The following is a 25,329-nucleotide window of genomic DNA, read 5'->3' on the forward strand; positions in this document are numbered from 1 at the left end:
TATTCGCCTGTCGTAGTTGCATAAACTTTGATCAAATATATTTAAGTAGTACAGATTTTTTGTGAAATAATCACACTGTGACAGTTTAGACTGTTTTATCAATGGTATACTACCAACGCAATTAGATGTAAACAACAAATATTCGCCTTTGTTTTGTTCTTAATATGTTAGGTAAATAAGTCAAAAGAATATGGAACCGAGTATGAAAGAAAGAATTTGAAAGTCATTATTATAAAACATACTTTTTATTTTATTATAACATTCAATATTGTCATTATATTCATTAGAAAGATTATACTATAATTATTATGACTCGATCTTTACAATGATTTTTCTATATATCCATCGGTTAACGGTATTATTTTTCATCTTCATATCGACAGGTTACTAGCAAGTTTTATACTTTGCGGTGTAATGCTAGGCCGCCTGGATCAGTACGTCATATGAGACTGATAACTTCGACCACATCATCTCTTAGAAAGAAACAAGTGCCATCCTGATTTGCTCAAATCCTTTGACACTTGTTTCACGCAAAATTTTAAAATCTCTCAAGTGAATTTACCGCTGCAATAGTTTTTGATTGAAATTGTCAAATCTGACATCAAACGATAAAATGGAAAAACCTTAACAAAATATTTAAAAGATTTATCATTACACAATATCCGGACAGCAATATTTAACATTTTATCAAAATTTTGAGATATAAAGAAATTGCAAATGATCTGAGTGATAAATGATGATAAATATTCTTTCGTACGTTGGTATAGAATTACAGTCCGAAGTATGCTTATGGACTTTATTAGGACTCGTGCGGACAATATTCGACGCAACTTTATTTAAAGTAAACGCCAATCTGAAACAGGTAATCTTTAAAACTACTTAATGCACTCTATTCCAAAAATGTTGTTAGGAACAAGTGACTTAAGTATCTACGCCTAATTATGGTAAAAAATTACGGGTACTTAATTAGAAGTTAATAGTTCAACGGCTGGAAAATAACAATTATATAGCAGCGCTAATATATATGATCAAAGCCAGAAACTAATGTTTTAGAGACTATATCAAGCAAAATAATGATTTTTTTGTTTTATTATTTAACCTTGACAAAGAATTATAGAATCTAGGTTTGTGTATATGATAAAATAAATAATACGATGATGATGATGATAACGAAATATTTATTAAAAATTTTTTAAATTTACTATGGTAGATAGGTAACAACTTCCATTTTATCCGACAATAGCTATTTCCTGCAGTTTAGTGAAATTTTAAAAAATCCTTTCTAGTGCTTACTTACGCGCCATTTAATGGAGCTCTAATCAAAATTCCTGTATTATGTATTAGAAATCAATGATGAAATTAAAGTTTTGAATATTGCTATCAATTATTAGACCTATTCACTTTATAATTTCATTTTACAGTATTTACCATTTAAATCAGTGTATAAAGTATCCTATGCGATACCAAATTTTATTCAAATATATTCAGGTATGATTGAATAACAAACATACAAGTAGCTTTACAAACACACATTTTAAATATTAATATGGTAGAATAAAACAAGCAAATTCCTTTAATGTGTCAGAGAAATGAAATAATTATAAGAAAATGATTCTTTTATTAATAGGTATGGCAGATGAGGATGCCCGACGATCTAACGCTGCCAGTGCAACGCATGCTGCGCACCATAATCTCAGGAGTGATGCTCGTGCAGTGTTTCACTGTATACGTTTATCTCGCCTCTTATATAGTTCTGATGTATCCTGTCTTTTTGGTATTTGTTTATTTTACAACTTTATAATATTATATATTTATTTAATTTGTGTTATATTTAGTAACAAAAAACACACACAGTTTAAAAAAACGAGTAATATTTTTATTCTATACATATATCTACATATATCAATGAATTCTTATTGTATTGTTGTTAATATGTACAAATTAAGTAGATGATCTTTTGGTAAAATCAGTGAAAGCCGTGTATTGTGACTTAATTTAGACCGACCAACCAGTTTTAGATAGACATAACTTCATGTTAGATTTTCATACTATTATGAAACAATTCATTTGGAAAAGAAGGAATTGTTAGTAATAGGGACTAGCAACCCCTGAAAACCATAGTGATTGATTTTATTGTTTAATTCATCACGATAAGCCAACCGACCTACTTCCATCTTTACCTATCATCGTTTACTAGAACCCTGCCAGTGTATAATGAGCTCAGGCGGGGTTACAATTCCATTATCATCTATTTAAGTATATCCATTACTAATAAATCCTGTTTCAGTAACCAGTTAGTCAATCATTTAAATGTGGAATAGGTTTGAGCAAATGTGTCTTAATTTGATTCATAAGTACAAACTTTTTTTTTTATTATATGCATTATATTATACACTACATATGAAACAAGAAACGAGAAGAAAAAGATTTGTATATCTTTTGTAACGATGTAATGTAATTTTGCCGGTTCTATATGACTGTCACTGTAACTAGATTGTACAGTTTTAGATATTTAATAATATTTCTTTTTCAATACAGGAGGAGCGACCTGCATTAGTGTTACCTTGGCTTTTATTAGCTGCTGTAAGAAAGTTGCTATGTGAATTGACGAACCTTGCGCTTGGCCTCGGCACTTGTGTATTATTGGGTCCCGCTAGGCCACCCTGTATAAAATTTCTTATTATCAAAGTTGCGTCTATCATGCCTGCTTTTTACATGTGGATACTCGTCTATAGGTAATTTGACAAGATAACCACAAATATCAATTAATTTACATTAGTTATTATTTTAACAACATAAATAATGTAAAATTATTGTCCTACTCTTGTGGATATACATGTAAGTAAATAGAGACAGGTTTTAGGTTTTAATAATAAAAAGAGACTCAAATATCGAGAATCTCAACAAAACATACAAATTCGTTTTTAAATAAATACGAACTACGAGTAAATACTGTCAATGTTTAACAACAAATTTGTTTTTATTTTTATTATCGTCGTGTGTGCCCCGGCATAGAATAGGCCACCCCTTTCTTTCCCGTGGGTGTCGTAAGAGACCATTAAAGGAGGGCGAGGTATGGGCAGCAGCGTCTCTCTTAAAACATCTCTAAAAGCCTAACTGCGGTTGCCAACCCGTTTGCTAAACGTGGCAACTACTGACAAATCTCCCATTATGGGGAAAGCTCATGTCCAGCAGTGAATAGTAACGGCTGAAATAATAATAATAAAAATCTTTTTATTTTATGTATATGAATATGAATGACGGTCATGATTTTTTTGTAGAATTATCGATAACGCCAAAATATTTATTTGTTAGATACCTACTGAGACTTTAGAGAAAATTTGTTGGTCAGCCTTGATCTAAAATAATTAAATTTAATGTCTTATATATTTATTATTTATATTTTATATATGCCTTTTACATTCTATTACATTTAAAATGAATTTTATACTAATTTTTCTTTATTATATTGTGTACCTTCGTGTAGTTTAAAAAGTAATAATTGTATTTTTAAGTTACATATTTAAACAGCATTCTAAAATTGTGCAAAAGAAAAAAAAATATAATTTTATAATGCAATATTTAAATCCCTATATTTATTTATATTTGCAAACAATTTTATTATATTAGTAAGTAACATATAAACATAATTTCAAATTACTTAATCCCTATTAATCGCTTAATCATTATTCGGTATAAGTGTAATTTAGTGTCCACAATGAAGCAACCTGACATGAAGACATAAATATAACGTAAATTAGAATCCATTGAGATTTAAATGTTTGCTTCAGTAACTTCCATGATCTTTTATATCTTTCTTTTTATTATTGAATAATAATTATCGTGAGACATACTGTGTTGTAATTATTTATGTTGATTTTACTCATATTTTGTTGTTCCATGGATGTGTACATAGCTACATAGCCGTGAAACGCGTTCGTGAATAAGAGCTTCTATCGAGTTCGACACTAGTCTTATTAGTCTGGCGTCGCCGAATTTAGAACGTGAATAAAGTCGACATAAAAATTGTTTTTATATAAAAATATTTTTTACATTTTGATTTCCCAGTTATTACCACGCTCTCAAAGTGGCATCAGTTTTCAAAACATTCCCTGCAGTTTTACAAACTAGTGACCATGATTACGGTCTTGAATTAGCTATTCGTAGACGACGGACTAAATCGTTACTTGGAGAAGAGGAGTTGCGCAAAAAATTTGTCACAAATTTGTAAGTTCCAAATTAAGTTAAAAACTCTATTTTTTAAAACGTTTAAGTTCTTTACTTATGTTTTTTGCTATTAACTTTTTACTATTTTATTTTTGCAGGTACAATGAAAGACATTCTTCTAATGGAACCGCTAATCAGATAAAATGTGATTATTCATCACGCATAGACGAGTCTACAGATTTGATTACTGAAGAAATCCCTATTGATTATGATATATTACAACCCATTTCTACCACATCTAATCGATTAATGTCAGATATAGGCTTCTATGAAGATTGGTTTGGTAGTGATGTTACGATACCACGTGATAGTGATCGTATTCTTGAACAATTTGTAGTCATGTTATTGCATATTGCTGTATTTTTAAAGAAAAAGGAAGATCCAAACAATGTATGCTCTTTTAATTCTCAGTCTTTAATGACGGTTCCAAAAATGGATAATATTGATTGTGCAAATATGCCTGTTGATGACACGGAAACACCACTGCTTGTTGGTACTACGAGCCAAAAAACAGCTTCGTATTTACAGAAATATCCGCAAATTTTTATGAAAAAATATCCTGAAGTATCTTTAACTCTACAATCAGAAGATAAGTTAAACACAAAAATAATTCACAATCTACATAGAAAAGGGGAAAAAAATAATGTAGTTAAAAGTCATAAACACACAATAACTATTGAATCTAACCAGACAACAACAGTAGATATTGAAAAAGTAATAAGTCGAAGAAAAATTAATGCACCAGAGTGTTTGAACAATAAGAAAATACAGCAAAAATTAAGTGAGAAGTCTGTAGTTTTTAGCAATAAATCTGATGATGCTAATCCTATAAGTATAGATTTAGAACCAAAATTCAAAGAAAAAATTCTAAATACTTTGAATACAATTAAACAACCAGCTTCTGTTCTGAGTTTACAGATTATAGAAATTTCTTCGAATCAGGAAATACATAATTGTTTTTTTAAAAAATCAACGGAATCTTTATCTTTATCTAATAGCTCTGCCGAAAAACCTACTATAACTAGAAAAAGATCTTTAGAAGAAAAAAATATAAAATGGAACATTAAATATCACCGGAATGAATCATAAAAATATACAAAGTGATATTGAGTCATTCTTTTCTTCAATAATTCCACAACATGTATTTTAATTTTCTTATTCAGGCGTATTTGGTTGGCATATATTATTTTCTACAGCCTGATTAGGATCTAAATACATTACCCGATAGTTAAATTCTTCAGGATTAATAAGATTGAATTGATAGAACGGTAAACGATTTGTTATTATCCAGACTTTTTGTGGTATTTCATGATCTATCCGTAAATCATTGGGGAAAACCAATGTTTTGTTATTTTTAGCTACAAGACCCAAGTTCTCATTTTTATAAGCTTTACGCGTGTCCCAACATCCGATACTATCTCGTGAAATGAGGTTATAGAACATAACACCGTTGCGGTCAACGGCTGCGGCTGAGACTTGTCCATCGGGACCACGGCTCTCACCAAGAAGTTTAAATTCACTTACAGCGTTACTAAGGCGTGACGGATCTCTTAGGACAGCCGTGCTAACTATAAACTCATGGGAGCCTGACATAGAATGATAGTAGAGAGGTCGATCTCCTGATTGAAATTTGCCTAATGCCATACCGAACAAACCATCGGACCACTGATAATTAAGTCCGTGTAGTGTATAATTCGATAGTAATGGTTCTGGATAGAAACTGTAGTGAGTAAATCGCCAAAAAGCTGTATCTTCTTCTCTGAATACAATTAAACCGAAGCGCCAAGCATCAGCTATATAGACGTGAAGATCTTTACAACGAGCATCTCTTGAGTCTACTACAATATTTGTAATGAGTGAATTTTGTAGAACAAATTCATTTGGAATTTGGTAACGTGAAATGACGGTGTCTGTTTCTAGATCAATAGCAAATAGGGTTGGTGGGCAAAGTTGACGCGGTGTTTCAAAAGCTTCCACCTGCCCAGAGTCAAGAACCCACATTACTCCGCAGTGATCAATTGCCATGCGAAATACTGATGTAAAACCAGTACAGTTTTCTGTAAATAAAAAAATATGGATTTTAAATGTGGCATTCACTGATTAAAAACTTAATTCTATTTAAGTATTTCTTTATATTGAGTATTTGGTTATTACCCGCTATGACCTAATCTTTGACTATATATTTTTTTATTATAAAAAGTGAGTGCTGGGGAATATCAAATTAAATTCAGTCGTTTGTGTGATTGAGTAATAAACATATAAAATTTCACATTTATAATTACCTCCGTTATGCCAATCCCAGTCTGGGTATGGTTCCAGTGGTGGCGATTCGGATTCAGCATGGATCGGCAACCAGGACAACGTGGCTGGTACTCCCTTTTTCCACCGTGGGGTACTCACGAATACTCGGTCTTTCCATCTCTCAACCCCTAATGGTATTACATTAGACTGGATGAAGTCTCTGAAAAATCGTTGATGCATTTAATTGAACCAACATGTACTATCTACTGAAGTTTATTGGTTACTATGAATAAACATCTCAGTCAGTGGTGGATTAACGGGGGAGCAGAAGGGGCTGTTCGTTCCGGGCTGCTGGTCCTGAAGGACCTCCAAACGCTTCCATTTTACTCATCCATATCCATATTCTATATATGTTTACTTAAGTGTCATTTAAATTTAACAACTTTTTAAACTGGGGGCTCCATTCAGCTTTGCCGCTCCGGGCCTCTAACGGGCTAATCGGCTGCAGATGTTAGTGTACTCTTTCATTCGTTCAATTATTTATATCATATTACTGTGTGATAGTATTCGTTTGACAGTTAAAAAGGTTCATAGACCATCATAATTCCTCGTAGCAAGGGGATTGCGAACATAATTCAAGATAGTATTGAAAATATAAATACTGAAATATACTTACCTATTGTAAAACTACCCGTATCTCAGATTATATGGTTTCTTAGATTATCTTATTTTTTATCAATAATATAATTTGTTCATATCATTATCATCATATTAGCCTTTAACGATCTACTGCTAAACATAAGCATCTCCCTTGGGGGTGGGGGGGGGGGGGGGAGTTGCCAGTAGTTGTCACGCTTGGCAATAAAATAAAAAATCATATACATAAGAAAAAATCATCCAAAACTTACTGATTGCTTATTGCATCCTCTTGCTCTTCAGGCGTTGGATATGCGAACTCCAGTTGTTTCCATCTGTACAAAGTGCCTATAGCTTTTTTGTGAGCAACTAGTCCATGTATGTGGTTTACAGTTAGTAAACTCAATAATGTCAGGCCCTTTAACATTGTTTACGCTGATGTCTGTAGAAAAATAGTTATTATATTTTATAAATAAATTGAGAAAGAGGTCAGATAAGGTCATTAGAAATTATTTTGATCTGATTTCCTATTATACTATTCAAAATATTACTAATTAATGTTTTGCGTCTAATAAGGATTTATAACGGTTATTTCGTGATATGAGCCGGTGACAGCAGAAGTGAATTTTTATAGTGTAAACTAATTAACTATTTATATTAATTTATTGTCAATATTCAATCAATTGTGATGACTATTTTGTCTGCGCACAAAATTTCTCTTGTACCTCTTGGTTAAATATAAAAATAATAATATACGGAGGCACCATGCAAATTTGGTATTAACTAGATAGATTTAAATACTAGAAAATTTTTATTCGCGGTTCAAAAATGATATACACTTAAGATTATATTTATCTACTGTAGTATTTTTTATTTTTTATTTTATTTAATGGCCGGGCAATCAGCGCCCTCCTTAAAGCATTACCAAAGCCTAACTGCGGTTGCTAACGCACCTGCTAAGCGTGGCAATTACTAGCCAAACCCTTCTTATGGGGCTAATATAATAATAGTATTTTTAGAAACGATGATCAATTTACAGTTTCATATCTGGCTATAATGCAAAAATTTAAACTTTTATAAAATGAAGCAATAAAATTAATGTACCTAGTTCTAGATGCAAATTTTAAAATACACATGATTAGCCATTTAGATTGATTAATTATGTTTGACCGTAGTAGTTGAAGGGCGTCCAGATCAACATAACCAGTTCGTTATGATTATAAACCCAAGTTTAAGGAATATACTTAAAGGTTACTTAAGAGCTGTCGAAATCATCTAGATATAATCGTCTTTTTATACGTATTAATATGTGCTGTTGTATTTGTCAAACATATACCTAAATAAATAAGTGCATTCTGTAATTCTCAATTTAAATGACTTGCCTCTTTCCAAAAAGAATGTTGAATCTTCACGTCACGTTAGATATTTATTTAGTAACATTTTAGTTTAGAGTTAGCTCCCTACTGTAGATTAAATCCAAGGAAAATGGCCCAGTATGAGAGAATGCTTATATGAAACTGTAGTAAATATTTTCAATCGTATTTAGTTATCCATTTTTTTGTTAGAAATTTATAGAACTGTAGAAAGAATGATAAAACAAATACAAATTATTTTAATACATATATAAACACGTAATACTTTTGCATTTCTATATGTTCGAAATTTGCATAAATAGCTTTTATATGTAGTTGTATATATATGTATATATGTTCTTACGTGTTTTCTGTATTATATTCTGCCGTTTGGTCCCAGTATAGAACAGGGCACCCCTTCCTTTCCTATGGCCATCGTAAGGGCTGACTAAGGAAAGATAATTGTCGAGAAATAGATATGTATGTTCGTTATAGAAATAAAAACTACTCGACGGATTTTAACTAAACTTGGTACAATCATTTTTCATACTCCTGGGCAAGTTATAGTATACTTTTCATTACGCTACGATCAATAGGAGCAGAGCAATGAAGGGAAATGTGTTTGTTACATCAAAACCACTGAACCGTGAGGAAGGACATAGACTACTTATTTTACTAAAAACGACGGAAACGCGGACGAAGTCGCTGGCAACAGCTAATGTTATATAAATTACTATAATTATGAAAATGTATCAAGCAGACATATTCATTGTTGTATCTATATATATATTAGTGAGAGGAATAGATAAACTATTGAGTCAATTAACGAAATTAAATGTCGAAATATGTAGATAAGTACTAAATTACGAAAGAATTTCAAAAGAAGATATATATTTAAATTTCTACATGTGAAATGAAGTTTATAGTTGTAAGATAAAACCGGACATTTTAAACAAAATTAGACGTCATTTTACCTGTTTCTAATTTATTATTTTTCATTTATTTATATTTTATTCAGAAATATTAATAAAGTAGAGCAAAAAAGCTATACAATCTGATATCTTCTTTTCGGCTTAATTAAATCAGAGCTCCGCAGGAAATACTTGTTTGGCAGGAAATTATTAAGCGAATTTTAGATAGGTCATAATGATACATAATACATAAAGCAGGCGATAAAATAAGATTATCAGTTGATGAATAAAAGCATGGGACTCATATTGACCAATCAAATATGGAAATATTAATATCTACGAACAGACTATATAATTAGATTTGATAAGTAACTAAAATAAATATTCTGGCCTAGCACCGCAAATGTGGTCTAGGATCCTTTTGCGGGTGCTAGGCAACTTCTAAAGTTGATATGAGAGTATGGTATTATACTATCTATGGTATAGGTAACCCTGAAAATCGCTAGTCTCCGGTGGTAAATAGTACATGAAGATGTATTCAATCTAAAATCATATAGCTACATATATATAAGACTTAAATATTATACTCGTTTCTACATTTAAATAATAACAGAAGCAAGTTTAGAAACTTAATATTTTTTTTAGTATGTATATGGAGTATACCAAACGTATAAGATATATGATTATAGCAATTTATTCATTTTATGACCTTTTAATTTATTTATTCACTTTTAATACCAATAAAATTTTTAAAACATTTTAGGAACTATGATCATGTTTAATTTCTAGGGCACAAATAATTCTAGGTATTATAGTTATCCTAGAGTCTATATACATCGATATACATATCACAGTGATTGAGCGACTATGTATGTATTACTAGAAACATATGTACTTACCTATTTACATGTTCTCACTTAAAATAAATTTTGTGATACTTCGATAAACTTGCAGATTTAACAGTATAACACGACAACGCGCGTCTGTGCAGTTTTTCGGTCAACACACGTATGAATTGGATAGATGTAACTGCTTGTTATTCTTGAATGCCCGGTTGTATATTATTGCATAAACAAAATGATTTCATTTACAAGTTGATTATTAACTGTGCTTGTTTTAGAAAACTAGTAGTGTATATAAGGGTAGGGGTAGATGGAGACATTATTGACTTTTGCTTCATACACTGTTGGGCATATCTGCTATAATCTCTTAGTGAATAAATCTGTTGTAAGATAGAGTAGTCTTGTCTCTTGATTTGTTTATATCGTTATTTAAATATATATATATATATATATATATATATATATATATATATATATATATATATATAACGAGATATAGTATATATGTATACTATATGTCGGATCATAACAGTGACTGTGGTATCCTTTTAAATAATAATTTGCTTGGTTAAGTACACAAAGTTTTCGGACGTGGCATACCGGAAGATGACTTTGCTTGGAAGCATGAATCAATTGGGAATTATCTTTAAATGACAAACATTAAACAATTTACAGCTTTAAGCTGATGTTCTATTAAGATCGATCGATTCTAAGGAATCAAAATTATTATTGGACATAGTCAAATTATTATTCGACTGAAATATCATTGCTATGTACATGTATAATTCTAATAGTAATTGATTATACAGTATATTTTTTCTAGAACATTTACCAGTATTCTAGAAAAAAATATGTTAAGAATCCGGTTTACCCGAGGTTCTTTTGTAATATTTGTTAATAGCATTATCGAATTTTAACTTTTAATTATGTATGTATAATAAAATATATCGGTTGTTCAAGGATGCCATGATTTACACTATATATTCATAAAATAAGATATTATTAGGCTTTTATATATACATATGTTATTAACATTAAGATGACATTTATTAATTAGCTTCTATATTAGACAGAAAAGTGTGATTTTTATGGTTATGTTATCAGTATACTGAAACTGAATATTTTTAGAATCGCATAATAAGATTTGAAGTATGTGGTATCTATGGTGATTCAATAATTACTAATTGTGTCCCAAAAAATAACCGGCTCTAGCATAACTGCAGTTAAAATTTTTGATTTAAAAACTAAACTACTGAATCAATTTTAATAAAATTTTGTGGGACCAATCTGTAAGTATATCCATTCAAATAAAATAAAAAAAATTCATATTGGTTTAAAATTTACAGAATTATGAGGTAACAAACATAAAAAAATACAACCAATGGAAAAACTCCTTCTTTTTGAAGATCTCATTGTGAAAATTTCACATTGAGATCTGATAAATGAATAATATATAGGCCTACTCATAACTCGTCTTTGAGTATAAAGAATTTATTTTTCGGATCATTATGTATCATATCTATCCCATGTGTTTTTTTATTGGGTGATAATGGAATGGTACCCCGCCTGCGCTATCAATATACGTTTGCTGGGCACCAGTGAATGAGAATGAAACAGGTCAGTTGACCCATAGTGACGAATTCATACAGAATTAACCAAGATGGTTTCCAAGGGGAATCGCGTGGAGGTTGACCTAATAACATGTATTGCTAGCAATGAGACTATTCGATCCCTATTACTAACAATCGCTTCCCCCCTATTCCTTGTCCTCTCGGGTCCTCGAGTATACATTTTGTTGAATTTTTTTTCAAAATGATTGGCCAATTTTCTATTATTTGAGTATACATTTTGTTGAATAGGCCACCCGGGTATACGAATACCCCACCTACGAAATTTTTTTTCAAAATTATTGGCCAATCAACTGGATTAGTATAAGGTAAAGTTGCATTCGATTTATTTAAATTACTGTTTATATGCTAACCTTTTTTTCGAAAAGAGACTATAGAAAGATATAGAAAGCAGACTCCATATCAAAGAATCGAAATATTCTTTAATTGGATGCCATCTTTTTCTATATTTTTGTATTTATTGTTATGAGATCTTTGAAAGGCTTTTAATCTGTTTTATGATAATTTCATAATCATAACAGATTATTATTTTCACATTAATGATTACGGGTTTCTTCTTCTTTCTCCATTAAATAGAAAATATTAACCCACTATCACCATGCTAGTCAACTGGATTAGTATAAGGTAAAGTTGCATTAGATTTATTTAAATTACTTATTGCTAAAATAAAGTATGTGCAACTGTTTATATTTAAAATTTAAAAAAGAAAGTGAATATAGAAGATTTTGTTTTGCCATTTATGCAGAAATTTCTTATGAATAAAAAGAAATTGTTCTACATATGAGCCATTATTATGCTATTTAGTAGACATATAAGCATATATATACTTTTTAAATTCAAAAATAAAAAAAAATCGTAAGAATCTTAGATATTATGTAATTTAATGATAATAAACATTTTGTACGCCTGTTTTGATTATACTTATATAATATAGCTTTAGAGAGAGAGAGAGAAAACGCGCAGAGGCATGGCTTGTAGGTTTTAAGTAGGCGTTAATTCGTTAGATGTTAACTGTATTTGAATGAAAATTATTTCTCCTATATACAATACAATACTATTCTATAAAAACCCTGTGTCTTAATTTTCCTTTGCACTAATATCGGAAACCTGCTAATTGATTTTAATGATTGTTTTTTTTTTATTTTTATTTTAATTAGAGAAAATGGACATAGTACGTGGTAGTAGTCGGAAAAATTTTTTGTCTGGTCAGCTAGTTGGTATATTAAACTGGTGCTGGGGCTGGTTATAACATAGCACAAAATTAAAAAGTCGAATCGTGAAATACAGCTTGACTCTTATTTATATTTTTTATTTATAATATTAGCCGTTAACTGTCCACTGTTGAACATAAGCATTCCCCATAAAGGGAGTTGTTCCACGCTTGGCAGGCGGATTGCCAACCATAGTTACTCTTTGGTGATGTTATAAGAATGACACTGCTGTTCATGCCTTAACCATTACGTTCCCTTAGTCACTTCTTTCGCCATCCACAGAAAAAGAAAGGGTGGCCCATTCTATGCCGGGACTACTTGGCATACTTATTTATATTGCATCAAGTCAATTAGAATATAGAGATCGTTGTTCAAATGGACAGTCGACTTGAAGGAAAACAGATAAACAAATAGGCAAATTTTTAAAAGTTAAACCTAGAGAACGTAGATATATAAAATTAAAAGTTTACTAGAATTGTCACGCCATAATTTATCTTTTTAATTACGAATTATTTTTTATAATTCATTCATGTAAGGTTTTAGAAATAATTATTTTATATATATTTAAAAAATAATTTATTTTAAATATCACTTTTATGGCAACAACTTTCATATTATACATTAAATGAAGGATATTCTATTTCAGGATCGCAAACAGTTCCCTTTACCGCTTCTTCCGTGTCCGCAAACATAAGGCGATAGTTGTAATCATCAGCGTTTAATGGGCCTGACTGGTACATAGGCAAACGGTTGGAAATGACCCAAACATGTTGTCGCTCTTCTTGATCAATTTTTATGTCATTAGGAAATATTAGAGTCTCGGAATTCTTAGCTACCACCCCATTCATTAGCTTCGTATATGGCTTCTTTGTATCCCAACAGCCCACACTATCACGGGTGACTAGACCATAAAACATAACGCCTCTATCGTCAATAGCTGAAGCGGAGGATTGTCCAAACAATCCTCTACTCTCACCAGCCAAGTTAAAATCCGATGAACTATTTTTTATGCGCGTTGGATCTTGTAGCACATTTGTTGATACATAAAATTCCCTATAACTCGACATAGAATGAAAGAATAATATACGTTCTCTGTAAGTGTCGATCGGAGATAGTGCTAATCCAAAGATTCCATCAGTCCATTGAAAATTGAGCCCGTGCAGCGTAAAATTCGAAGCTAACGGATCAGGGAAGAATAAGGGGTGAGAAAAACGCCAAAACTTCCCATCACTCTCTCTAAAGACGAGGAGTCCAAAACGCCATGTATCTGCTATATAAACATGAACATCTGAACAGTCTTCTGTTCTTGTGTCAATTACTAAATTTGCATACAGGGAATCTTCCAGTACATATTTTTTGGGGATTGTATAACGAGCGATAAGTGTGTCCGTTTGTAGATCGAATACTAGCAAACTGGGTGGGCAAACTTGCTTTGCTTTATCTACAGAATCAATTTGACCAGAATCTAGTACCCACAGTCTTCCACAAGGGTCTACGTGGACTCGAAAGACTGATGTTAATCCAGAGCAGTCTTTGCCGTTGTCTGAAAATATAGAATTGTAATTTTTATTGTATAATTTGTAAAAATTTTAATAATAATAATTAATACCCATGACTAATAATAACAATGCTAAACGTGTATTTGAGAGTCTATTTGATTTATTATATCATCTTATCAGCCGTTAATTCTTCAGTAGTTGCCATGCCAAGCAGACTGGTTTACAACCGCAGTTAGCCTTTGGTGATGTTTTAAGAGAGACGCTGTTGTCCATCTCTTGACCATTAAATTCGCCTTGTACGTCACGCGAAAGGAAGGGGTAACCCATTCTATGACAAGACTACAGAAGTTTACTTTGTAAACGAATGTTTTAGTATCTTTGTATGCTTGTGGTCCAAGAACTATGCTTTCTGTATAAATGTTTCGGTATAGAAAATGTTGGCAAAAGATAATAACTGTTCCATATTTCTATGTCAATGCATTATATGACGACGAAATTGCTTTATACTGTGAAGACATGATACCGTAATCTTCAAGAATGGGCGTACATGAGCAGTCCCATGGGGTTTCGTGCATATATTGTGCACTTTGTCTTATTACTACTCATATGATGGTGGCATCCTCTGATGACAATAGTTTCTAAGCTGTCTTCAGTACACCCTCTGACGTGACTTATCTATACTCTACGTAGTGTTTATTATGATGTGTATTGGTGGTAGTTATCATTAAATTAAGTGGAACCACTTTGATTAGTATTCTTATAATAATTACTTGCAAAAATCATTGACATAGTCTTTACGGTATGATTAAAATTTGTTTATTTTAATGTAATTAAAAAAAAAACTTACTTGAAGGATTATTAAATTGCCAATTAGGATATGGTTTTAGTGGCGGTGAAGTCAATCCTCCATATCGTGAGACTGTAGCCACAGTTGCCGGTATTCCACGCCTCCATCGAGGTACAGTGATGAATACACGGGGACCCCATACTTCCAGACCGAGTGGCAATACGTTTTTTGGTATATATTTACTGGAAACATAGATATAATCATAATATTATTACTGATTCACAATTAAATGTAAATCAAAAAGTACTCGTAAATATACTTCCCTCAAGAATGGTTATGCATGAGCTGACGTGAATGGATTATACGTTGTCTATAGTGTAATCTATGGCTATAGGTGATGGCTATCACGTTCAACCAAGTGAGCCGTTACCTTGTTTTCCCTACCAAATCGTGTAAAATGAGTCTGTATTTCGAACTATATTCTATTCGATGTAAAAAACTCTGCTTATTTTTACAAAAGGTTTGTACAGTGACGAAATATGTTAAAAAAAACATAATTACATGCTCACGACTATAATCCCTGATGGGATACTCAGTGTTAATTTATTGTTGCAGTTGTGGAGAACTTAGTACTCGACTGATTGTGATCAAAATATAAAGAAAAAAATAGATTGCAGATAATAATGAATGATTTCTAGAGAAAACAAAAGTATAAAATGATAAAAAAAAAAGTCGAGAAGAATGAATATTCAATAATAATTTAAGATTATATTTTACAAAAAAAAAAAAACTAACTATAATCATAGCAAAATTAGATATTTTGATTTAAAAACTAAACCACTAAACCGATTTTGGTAAAACTATAGTACAAATTTAAAATTATACCCTTTCAAATAACATTTTTCTAAATCGATTTATAAATGGCGAAGTAATAAGGTAACCAACATAAAAACAACCGAATTGGAAACCTCGTCGTAATTTAAAAGTAATCGGAAATATTATTGTAAAAGTATAATAATTACCCTGAGTTGACTGCTTGCCATCGGTGATTCGCAGAGGGGAACTCGAAATCGATTTGCTTCCATTTGTAGAGTGTACTAAAAGGTGGTGTATCCAAGTCCGCAGGTATAGTCTGAGCACGGGCTACACCTAACATAGTCAACCATAGCGCAAAACCAGCTGCCTGAGATCCATCTACAAACACAAATAAAATAAATTTACCTATTACTTATATATACTTTGTATACTTAATAGTAGAAGTTGAGAATAGACAATATTTATTTAATAATATTATTTATTACAACAATAATACAACTTGATAGTAGTAGTCATCACATAATTATAAATATACATATAAATATCTAATAAGATGGTATACAAATTGGTATAATAATCAATTATTTGTTTTAATTATAAGTTTTTCAAATTTTTGTAAATATATATAGAATTACCCCACCCTGCTTGTACCATCGATATAAACGATACTAATGAATGATGATAGATATAGTGAAGTTGGCCCGTAATGAGGAATTTACCAGAAATTAACTTTTATATATTTTTTTTTTTTATACAACTTAGAATGGCAAACAAGCTGACGAACTGATGGAAAGTGGTAACCGTCGCCTATAGACATGAGCAGTACCATGGACATAATTAACTGTTACGCCCATGATACCCCCCATGCGTTGCCATTCCTGAGGACTCAGGTGTTATTCCTCTGTACCCGTTCCATTCATTATGCAAACACATTCATGTTACCCAAGCAATCGACTACACTTACTGTACCATTGGTTCCAGCAATTACCGCTAGACCCTACTGCAAATTTTTTGTTCCCTTATCAATTAGATTAGATATTTTCACTTTTTTAAAACTTACTCATAATAAACATCGTAGATATTAGAAACTGAGGCAAAATTACAAAAAATGGACGCTTTAATTGAAAAAGTATAATAAATGTCAATACTTATTGAAAATATTAAGTATATACGAGCAAAAGTAACGATTACAACCAACTTTCAAACAAGACTGGCATTCGGTCATCCAATTGTTTTTTCAATAAGGTCTCAATTTAATTAATTTTTGTCAACAATGACTTGATTTTGTTTTAAACTTACTCGAACAATGATATTACAGTAACACAGTGTTTTCATGTATGTTAGTCATCCGTGTTAACATAACTGGATATGAACCGAATAATGTAGTGCCTTAATTTTCGCTATTTACATACTCTATACCGTAAGTCATGGATGCAGGTCCCACATACAAAACACGGATCTCTTACTGAATCTGGGATAAACAGAAGACATTAGCTTATATTTACCAGCATAATAAAATAAAAAAAGAAATTTACAATAAAGTGATGTAATCTTAATAAGTAAGACAAAATAAAAATTTGCCATACTGCAAACTAAATATGAGTCTATACTCGTACTTATTTTCGCTGTCGGCACCCAGAACTAATGATAGTATTTTTTTTTACATCTTTTGCATGTTTTTATACGTTGCGGTTTGACTGAATGCTATTTATGTTTCAGCTTAGAATAACAAGAATTAGTATCCGAGATTATTTCCGACAATTAGTGTTCTTGTTATGTAGATATAGGTAAACTACTTCTAAATTACCTAACATAAAAGTGATAATTTTATAAGCTGTCTACGTGTAAGAAGTTGTATAAATATTTTAGTAAATTAGGTATTAAATCCATAGTATTCTAATTGTTATAGCAGGTACCTTTTTTTCTCTTTTTTTTTTTAATGGATGATAATGGAATGGTAATTTCGTCTATGCTATCAGTATATACTCATACTGGCGGAGCACCAGTGAGTGATGGTAGGTGAGGATGACAACACGTTAGTTCCCTCATCGTTATTAATGCACTAGGAATTAACCAAGATGGTTCCCGGGGGAATCGCATGGAGATCGACCTGATAGGGTATATTGCTAGCAATGGGGCTTTTAGACCCCATTACTAACAATCCCTTTCTCCTCCGTACCTATCATTAAAGAGATAAGAATTGGACTGGTAAAGAGGTTAATTGGTGTTGGTCTGTAGGTTTTGTACGGCTAGTGCAAGTTACTGTAGTTCTTTACAAACCGCAAGAGGCAATAAACTCGTAGTAGTTAGAAGAGTATGGCTGTCTACGCTTCTTGCACACCGATATCAATAATACTTAGATTCACGCAACGCATATCGAATGGATTATCCGCTTTACTTTTTGACAGCATTTTGCATATTGTTCGCTGTAAAACAATATTGAAATGGGTAACGAATTTTTACAATTCATTTTTTTATATTTCTTTACACGCTAAATACAAAATTAATTGATTTTTAATAGATCGTCTCTATTTTATTTATATTTCTAATTTTTTTTTATAAATAAAGGTATCTTGGAAATGTTTGACTTAAAGTACTTCGCTTATTCTCTACAATGTTCTTAAATATACATATATGAACGTAGATACATTTTTATTAACAACAGTTTTAAAGGAATAAAAACATTTTACTTTCACTAAGGCATTACTGTGTACCTATTGCACAAGAACAACATGTAGGTATCGAACATATAGTTGCGTGATTTCACATTTATAGGCATAGACAGACTAGGCCTGCAGATTTATCTATGCTCGTCTGTTTACTATGTAATTCGGGTAGTAGATATGTCACCTGTGCAATCAAATTAATGGAATACGGTAACTATTGCCTTTACGGAGTTTTAGCAACATTCTTGTAATGTATTTATATGAGAGTATATTATATAGATACATTAAGACATAGGACATCCAAAATTAAATGTAATTTATGTATGAGTATGATTTTTTTTTAAATATCCGTTTTAAAATATCCATTTATAATATGCCGTAGCAAACTTTTGGCACCAACCTACCTATTTTAAGATATTTAGCCAAATACAGTCATATAGTACAAACCAAAGGAATAATAAGTATAAAAAAAGAAAGTTCTATTTGTTTATTGGTTTAAAGTATATTTTTTAAATAGAACTATTTATTACAAATAACAATACGGAAGTAGTTAAACTGATAAAAACTCTATAGGCGTATAACTATTTTGCGTGGGGAGGAGGGGGAAGGGACTCTGTTAGGTCGACTTCTACATGGTACCCCCTGGAAACCATCGTGCTGAATTCCAGATGTATTCATGATGGGCCGGCTGACCTGCCTTTTCATTGTCACCAATCTCTCACTGGCACCTCGCCAGCGTATACCGTTAGCGCAGGTGGGGTTACCAATCCATTATCATCCATTAAAAAAAAACCTGTTCATGTAATGAATTTTAATATCAATTGATGTTTTTAGGGTTCCGTAACAAAAAGATACAAAGGAATCCTTACGATGCGACTTTGTCCGTCCGTCTGTCTGTCACAGCATTATTATCTCAGCAACTATTGATCTATCGATTTGAAATTTTGAATAGTTTTATATATTATTGGTCCTCATATATTGCGATGGCAATAATTAAAAAATATTTTTATTTTCTTTGCTAGGGTATCCTAAATGAGTACTCAAAATTTTAAATTAGCTACTAGTCTAAGTGGAGTATTATATAAAAGAACTTTATTTATACATTTTAAGATTGATTTTTATTTATTTTTATGCTATGTAGTTATTTAGCTATGATTGTAAATGTGAGAAAAAACCATTCCCCTCTTATCTTCGAAGTTTTTAAAGCGAATAATCTGAAATGATTGTATTGAATTTATTTATTTTATTTATTTATTTGAAAATTACTCACCACACTTACAGTTTCCCAAAACGTGTAGTGAGCCATAGTTTTATTTTACAAACTTACAAATTTTGTACAACATTTTAAAAATATATTTGTCATTAAATATGTCTGAGCAATCAGAGAAAGCAGAGAAATAGCTTGATTGAATGAATAATATAATAATAAATAAAGCTTATAAAATTATATGTGAATATTGCAGGAAAATAACAAGATGTCTCTAATTTTACCGTTTATGACAAATTATTGAAAAAAAAAACCATAAACAACCTTAATTATATGGTTCAGTTTTTAACCACAATTATAGCCCAAAATAAGAAATTACGTATTATAGTATCAATAATTAGATGTCTATTTTGTACAAAAAATGCAATAATGGCAATTTATTTTACTCCTTATATATTTATGTACGGAACCCTCATCGTGTGAGTCCAACACGCACCTGATCGATTTTTTTTTATTACACTGGTAGTAATAAGTGGAAGCGTTGAGTTGAGTGACGGTAAATTATAATTATTTCCTTCTTATGGGTCTCAGAAAATGTTAGAAGATTGATGAGTCCTAAGTGCTGTATTTCCAAGAACTAAGGTAAATAAGGTAAACACTGAAGCTAGTGGTGCAATTTTAATAACATTCTAAAAATACACAATATCTTGCTTAAATTAGGAATAATCGAAACGCAAAGACTTGTGCATTGCTGCTTTAAACCAAAAATAGAAAAGATGATTATTTATACGCCATATTATACAATCTGCCGTATAAAACCCTACTTTCACTAAAAGATTTCTTTAAAATTAAAATTCATAATCTTTGTTTATTTATTTATTTAAATGACTTTGTACATTCACTTTGTTTTAATAAATTATTATATTATTTCTAAGATAGCACTCATTTCAAGGTAATGTTGACGCTGTTCGTAGACGCGCAAGCTTCGTATTCGACCTCATTACTTTCTACCAGGTGATATTCAGGTCAATCGCTTGACCTTGAAACCCTGAACATAGAAAATTAAAAGCAAGTTGAACATTTAGGGTTCATGATTGAAAAAAGTTTTTGTCCTCTGTTGTGCTGATCTCTTACAAAATATAAAAGAAAAGGTATAATTTCAAGTCAGGTTTTATGTAAAAAAAATTGAAAACAAATTTCCCAGAGAATGAAGCTAGAGAGATGAAATAAATATTTTTTTAAATAAATAGAGCGGATCTATTTCCGCTCGTAGAAAGAAGAATAATTTAAATTTAGGTAATTTAAACTACTTAATAAAAATTTAGTATTTAAACGATGTTTTTCTTCTGTCTGGTTATTTGTTTTGTGGCCAGAGGGGTAAGTAACATAGTTTCGAAATTCAAGCGAATAAGATCAGTACAACTAGCTCTATAAAAATAACCATTGCTGAAATCTATCATTATTAAAAATTTAGATCAAATTAAACATCATAAAATCTAATTACGAAACCATAAAGTTTCTATGCTGTAAAAAACTCATTAAGAGTTAGAGAACAGAACTTGTTTTTTTTTATGTCAGTCGTTAGTCAAGCTTCAAAGCTAAGCGCAATCAATTTCACCTCTGAATCCTATGATTTAACAGACTGATAAACACAAAGTACATTTAGTATATGCATTCATATGCACTGTTATAAATATAAAAATTCTTTTAACTTACATCTTCAACAAGTTAATGTAAAAAATAGCTAGATACTTTAACTGTAACAATAGCAAAATGATTAATATAGGACCATCACAAAGAATAACTATTTATTTCAAGAAAGTTAATAAAATCGATCAAAAGTTGACAAAGATATCGCGTAAGAAGTACATAGAAAGTATGCGAAATCGTTTACACCTATTCATAAAATTGCTAAATGCTTTTTATTCCAGAAAACCTTTATAGTTTCAACAGGCATAATGATGACAAAAGTAGATAACGTTATAAACCAATAAAATATAAATAAACACGACTTAAAGGCAACCTTTGGCAAATAAGACATTATTCTTAATAATTTAAGCTAGGTGCCATTACTCAGTTGTTATGTAGCACTAGACCAATGCCTTTTTTATCCCAAAGTGTTCGATTTTTAATTTAAACCAAAATACAGCAATGAATATCAATTTTTGTTTCATACATGAGTTTTACCTTACTGAAACTAAGTGCAACACTGTCCAAAAGAAGTTTTATTTACTAATATTATTAATCCACCATCAACTTAAACATTAAAACTCACAATTACATAAGAAAAAAAAAATAAGTATAAGTTAATAAAAAAATCACATTTCTGCATAACAGAATATTTAAAGCATTACCTAACAAATAAATAAATATAAATAATATTTTAGAATTCCTTTGTACGGTAAGTTTTGTTTTCGGTGAAACAGATACTAAAAGTAAAGTTTTTCAACTTTTTTCTTTGATAATCCTCGATGAAGACTGTATCCACTATATTTACTGATTCGTTTTATTCTTTTATTTGCCTATCAAAATTATTTAATTTAACCACAAAACATTTAAATAAAATATTCTTAAAATTTTGGTTTGACGCTTGCCTACCAAATGGTAAGATAATTCTAAACTATAATTGTACATAAATATATATCATTAAAAACTCTTACCGTATTTTTTCATAGCGGTTGTTTTACGTTCATAGTAGTCGTAATCCTGTTTATGACCATTTGGATCCTCGTTGTAGCCACCATCACTATTCTGTAATGTGACTCTCCATTCCCATTGTTTGTTTACCTTATTCCAATCATTTACATCACTGTAACGGTTATTGATATCATTAATCACCATAGAAGGTGATGACCACTGTACAAACCATTGATGGGACAGCGCCATAATTTGTTTACATAATGTAGATATCAAAATTAAATTATCCTTCTCACTTTGACGAAAATCATTATTCACAAATAAATAAGGAGATTTACGAGTAAACAACGCGGTGTACGCGTGAGTACAAGCAGAGTACTAAAGCTTGTCTGGTAGCATGCGCCTACGTCCCTTTCAATGTGAGAATGCATTCACTTTAACAGCTCATCTGCTTATGGAGTAATTAAATTAATCACTGAAGCAGTCTATTGCGATACAATATTACATAATGAAAATCTAGGTGCTATTAAAACGTACTAGTATATGTAAGTCCATGAATTATACGCAACAAGTGAAGGTATATTATAAATGTAATTATATATAAATAAATATAATTTAAACAAAACGTATTCCTTACCCCTTGACAAACTTGTGTTGTATCAAATCGCAGCTCTAATTTGTAGCAATAAAAAACACTACTTTACACAGGAACAAAGGTAAGAAAATCAGCAACGACATTTAATATATCTGGCTTGCAGGCAGACCTTTACATATATGCTAAGTATATAGAGTACCTACATGAAATGATAATTTCCTAACTTGAAATAAATTAATAACAATTACTGTAAATTACAATATAACACTATTTATGATTCTATCTTTACGCAAGGTTTCTTAAGGGCTAAAAAAATGTTGGCATTACAGAAGTGTCGAATTGACAATAATTGATATTGTAATCCAAAAAAAGTGAGAGATATAGATATATCTAAACTCAGAAGTTGTACCTGAATAGAGAACTTTCTATAAGGCATAGGTCGTGACAATCGATTATATCAAGCTATGCCCAATTTATTTAAAATTAAATGGATTAGTTCTGGGTGGTGTCGTATCATCAAGCGTCACGTAAATAAGTAGCATTTAATTTATTTATTGGTAATTGCCGAAATAAAAATAAATAAATATATTCATGACTTTATAGAAATAATTTTATAGAAAATGTAAGTAGAAAATATATTTTAGTCGTGCTATTATATTTTAAATGCTGATCGAATATGTCACAAATAGCATACGAAATACGAATTCATAAGTTGCATCTGCTCCTTACCTTCATATCGACTATTGACTACTACTACTACTCTATTTAGGGGTATTAAATTTCAATAAATAAATAAATTTAAATTTATTTAATTCTGAGTTATCAGCAGCGTTATATCTAATTTTTCTTATTTATTTTGATATTTTTGTTATTTCAGGCTAATTCTATAATATATAATGGGACCTTTAGAAATCTGTTGTCTTCGCTAAGTAGAAACCTAATTAATGTCAGGTACTATCCTTAATCTATAGTTAGTCCGATACTAGTGTTCGCTGTTAATTCAATTCTAAATCATTATTTTATTCACTCAAAATTGAGATTGTATTGTGTGATTTCCGAAAGTGATATTTAGTTTCTATATGAGCGGGTTCGGCCACAGAGAAAATGCTGTTTTTTTTTTTTTGTTTTGATAAAATCTCTAAACATTTGTTGGGATTTGATAGGAGTAAATATGTTTGATTATATGTTTATTTAGTTTACAGTATCTAGTAACAATCATTTCACAAATATTGATGTAATTAAAAATATAAGTTATGATGTGTTATTTTGCAAATACTCGTAGCCCCTTTACAAGTGGATAGGCATTCACCATTCTCTTTGAGTGTGCCAAGGACTCATCTTGTTATAATGTTATTTCTGCTTCCTAGTCTTTTAATAACATTATGCAATTCTTTACGAGTTTATATCGGGTTTTATACAAGTTGAGTGCTATCAAACGTAAACTTAATCATTATCTTTTTAACTGAAATAGTAAAGTTGCTTTGATAATATTATATATATTATTAATAGTTTATTTTTTTTTTATTTATATAACAAAAATCAATTTATAACCAAATTTCTGGGATTGCCCAGAAAGGGTAATTAGAAGCAAGATCATGTTTTAATTTCTTCTATAAAATTCAAAATTTGTGACGCAATAATGAAAGCGTTCGATATTTAAATTTCAGAATTCAAACGTGCTCTTTTTTGTAATTGAATTATTGAATTGAAATTGTACACTAAATTGCTGACAGAACTCATGAAAGTCAGTAAGTATCAACGATTTGTATATATATAATCATATTTATATATGTTTACTTTTATGAAGTTATTTTAATAAAAAATAAGCCAGGTATATTGCAATTTATTTTATAACAAATTTATGTATTATATTTTTCATATTTATTACTTATTGTTAAATGATTAAATTAGTTCGAATGTTTAGTATATTTATAAAAGAGTTTTGTGTATTTTTGGGAATGGCCCATTATTCCCAAAAAATACACAGGATAATTTACATGGGCAAAACTGTAGATTTTAGCTTACTTTTAAATTAATAACTTCATAACTTTCCGACCGATTGATTTATTTTCTT

The 25,329-nt window shown here is 30.6% G+C and overlaps 2 protein-coding genes across 2 annotated transcripts; one reads left to right on the plus strand and one right to left on the minus strand.

The window, feature by feature from the left end:
- The first annotated feature begins 424 nt into the window (after positions 1-424).
- LOC113513438 (uncharacterized) lies at positions 425-5,424 on the plus strand. The gene is made up of 5 exons (XM_026897434.3): positions 425-862; positions 1,628-1,774; positions 2,539-2,735; positions 4,069-4,227; positions 4,326-5,424. The coding sequence occupies exons 1-5, from the start codon at positions 734-736 to the stop codon at positions 5,314-5,316; spliced, it is 1,623 nt and encodes a 540-aa protein (XP_026753235.3). The 5' UTR covers positions 425-733; the 3' UTR covers positions 5,317-5,424.
- Positions 5,383-23,057, minus strand: LOC113513448 (uncharacterized). Its single transcript, XM_052903410.1, has 7 exons — positions 22,684-23,057; positions 16,357-16,528; positions 15,395-15,576; positions 13,666-14,591; positions 7,377-7,522; positions 6,510-6,688; positions 5,383-6,284 (listed from the first exon to the last, which is right to left on the minus strand). Exons 1-7 carry the CDS (start codon positions 22,907-22,909, stop codon positions 5,383-5,385), a joined length of 2,733 nt encoding a protein of 910 aa, XP_052759370.1. The 5' UTR covers positions 22,910-23,057.
- Between the last annotated feature and the right edge of the window lie 2,272 nt (positions 23,058-25,329).

The sequence above is a fragment of the Galleria mellonella genome, unplaced genomic scaffold (genome assembly GCF_026898425.1).
Source record: "Galleria mellonella isolate WM207_F2 unplaced genomic scaffold, CSIRO_AGI_GalMel_v1 utg139, whole genome shotgun sequence".
Lineage (NCBI taxonomy): Eukaryota > Metazoa > Arthropoda > Insecta > Lepidoptera > Pyralidae > Galleria > Galleria mellonella.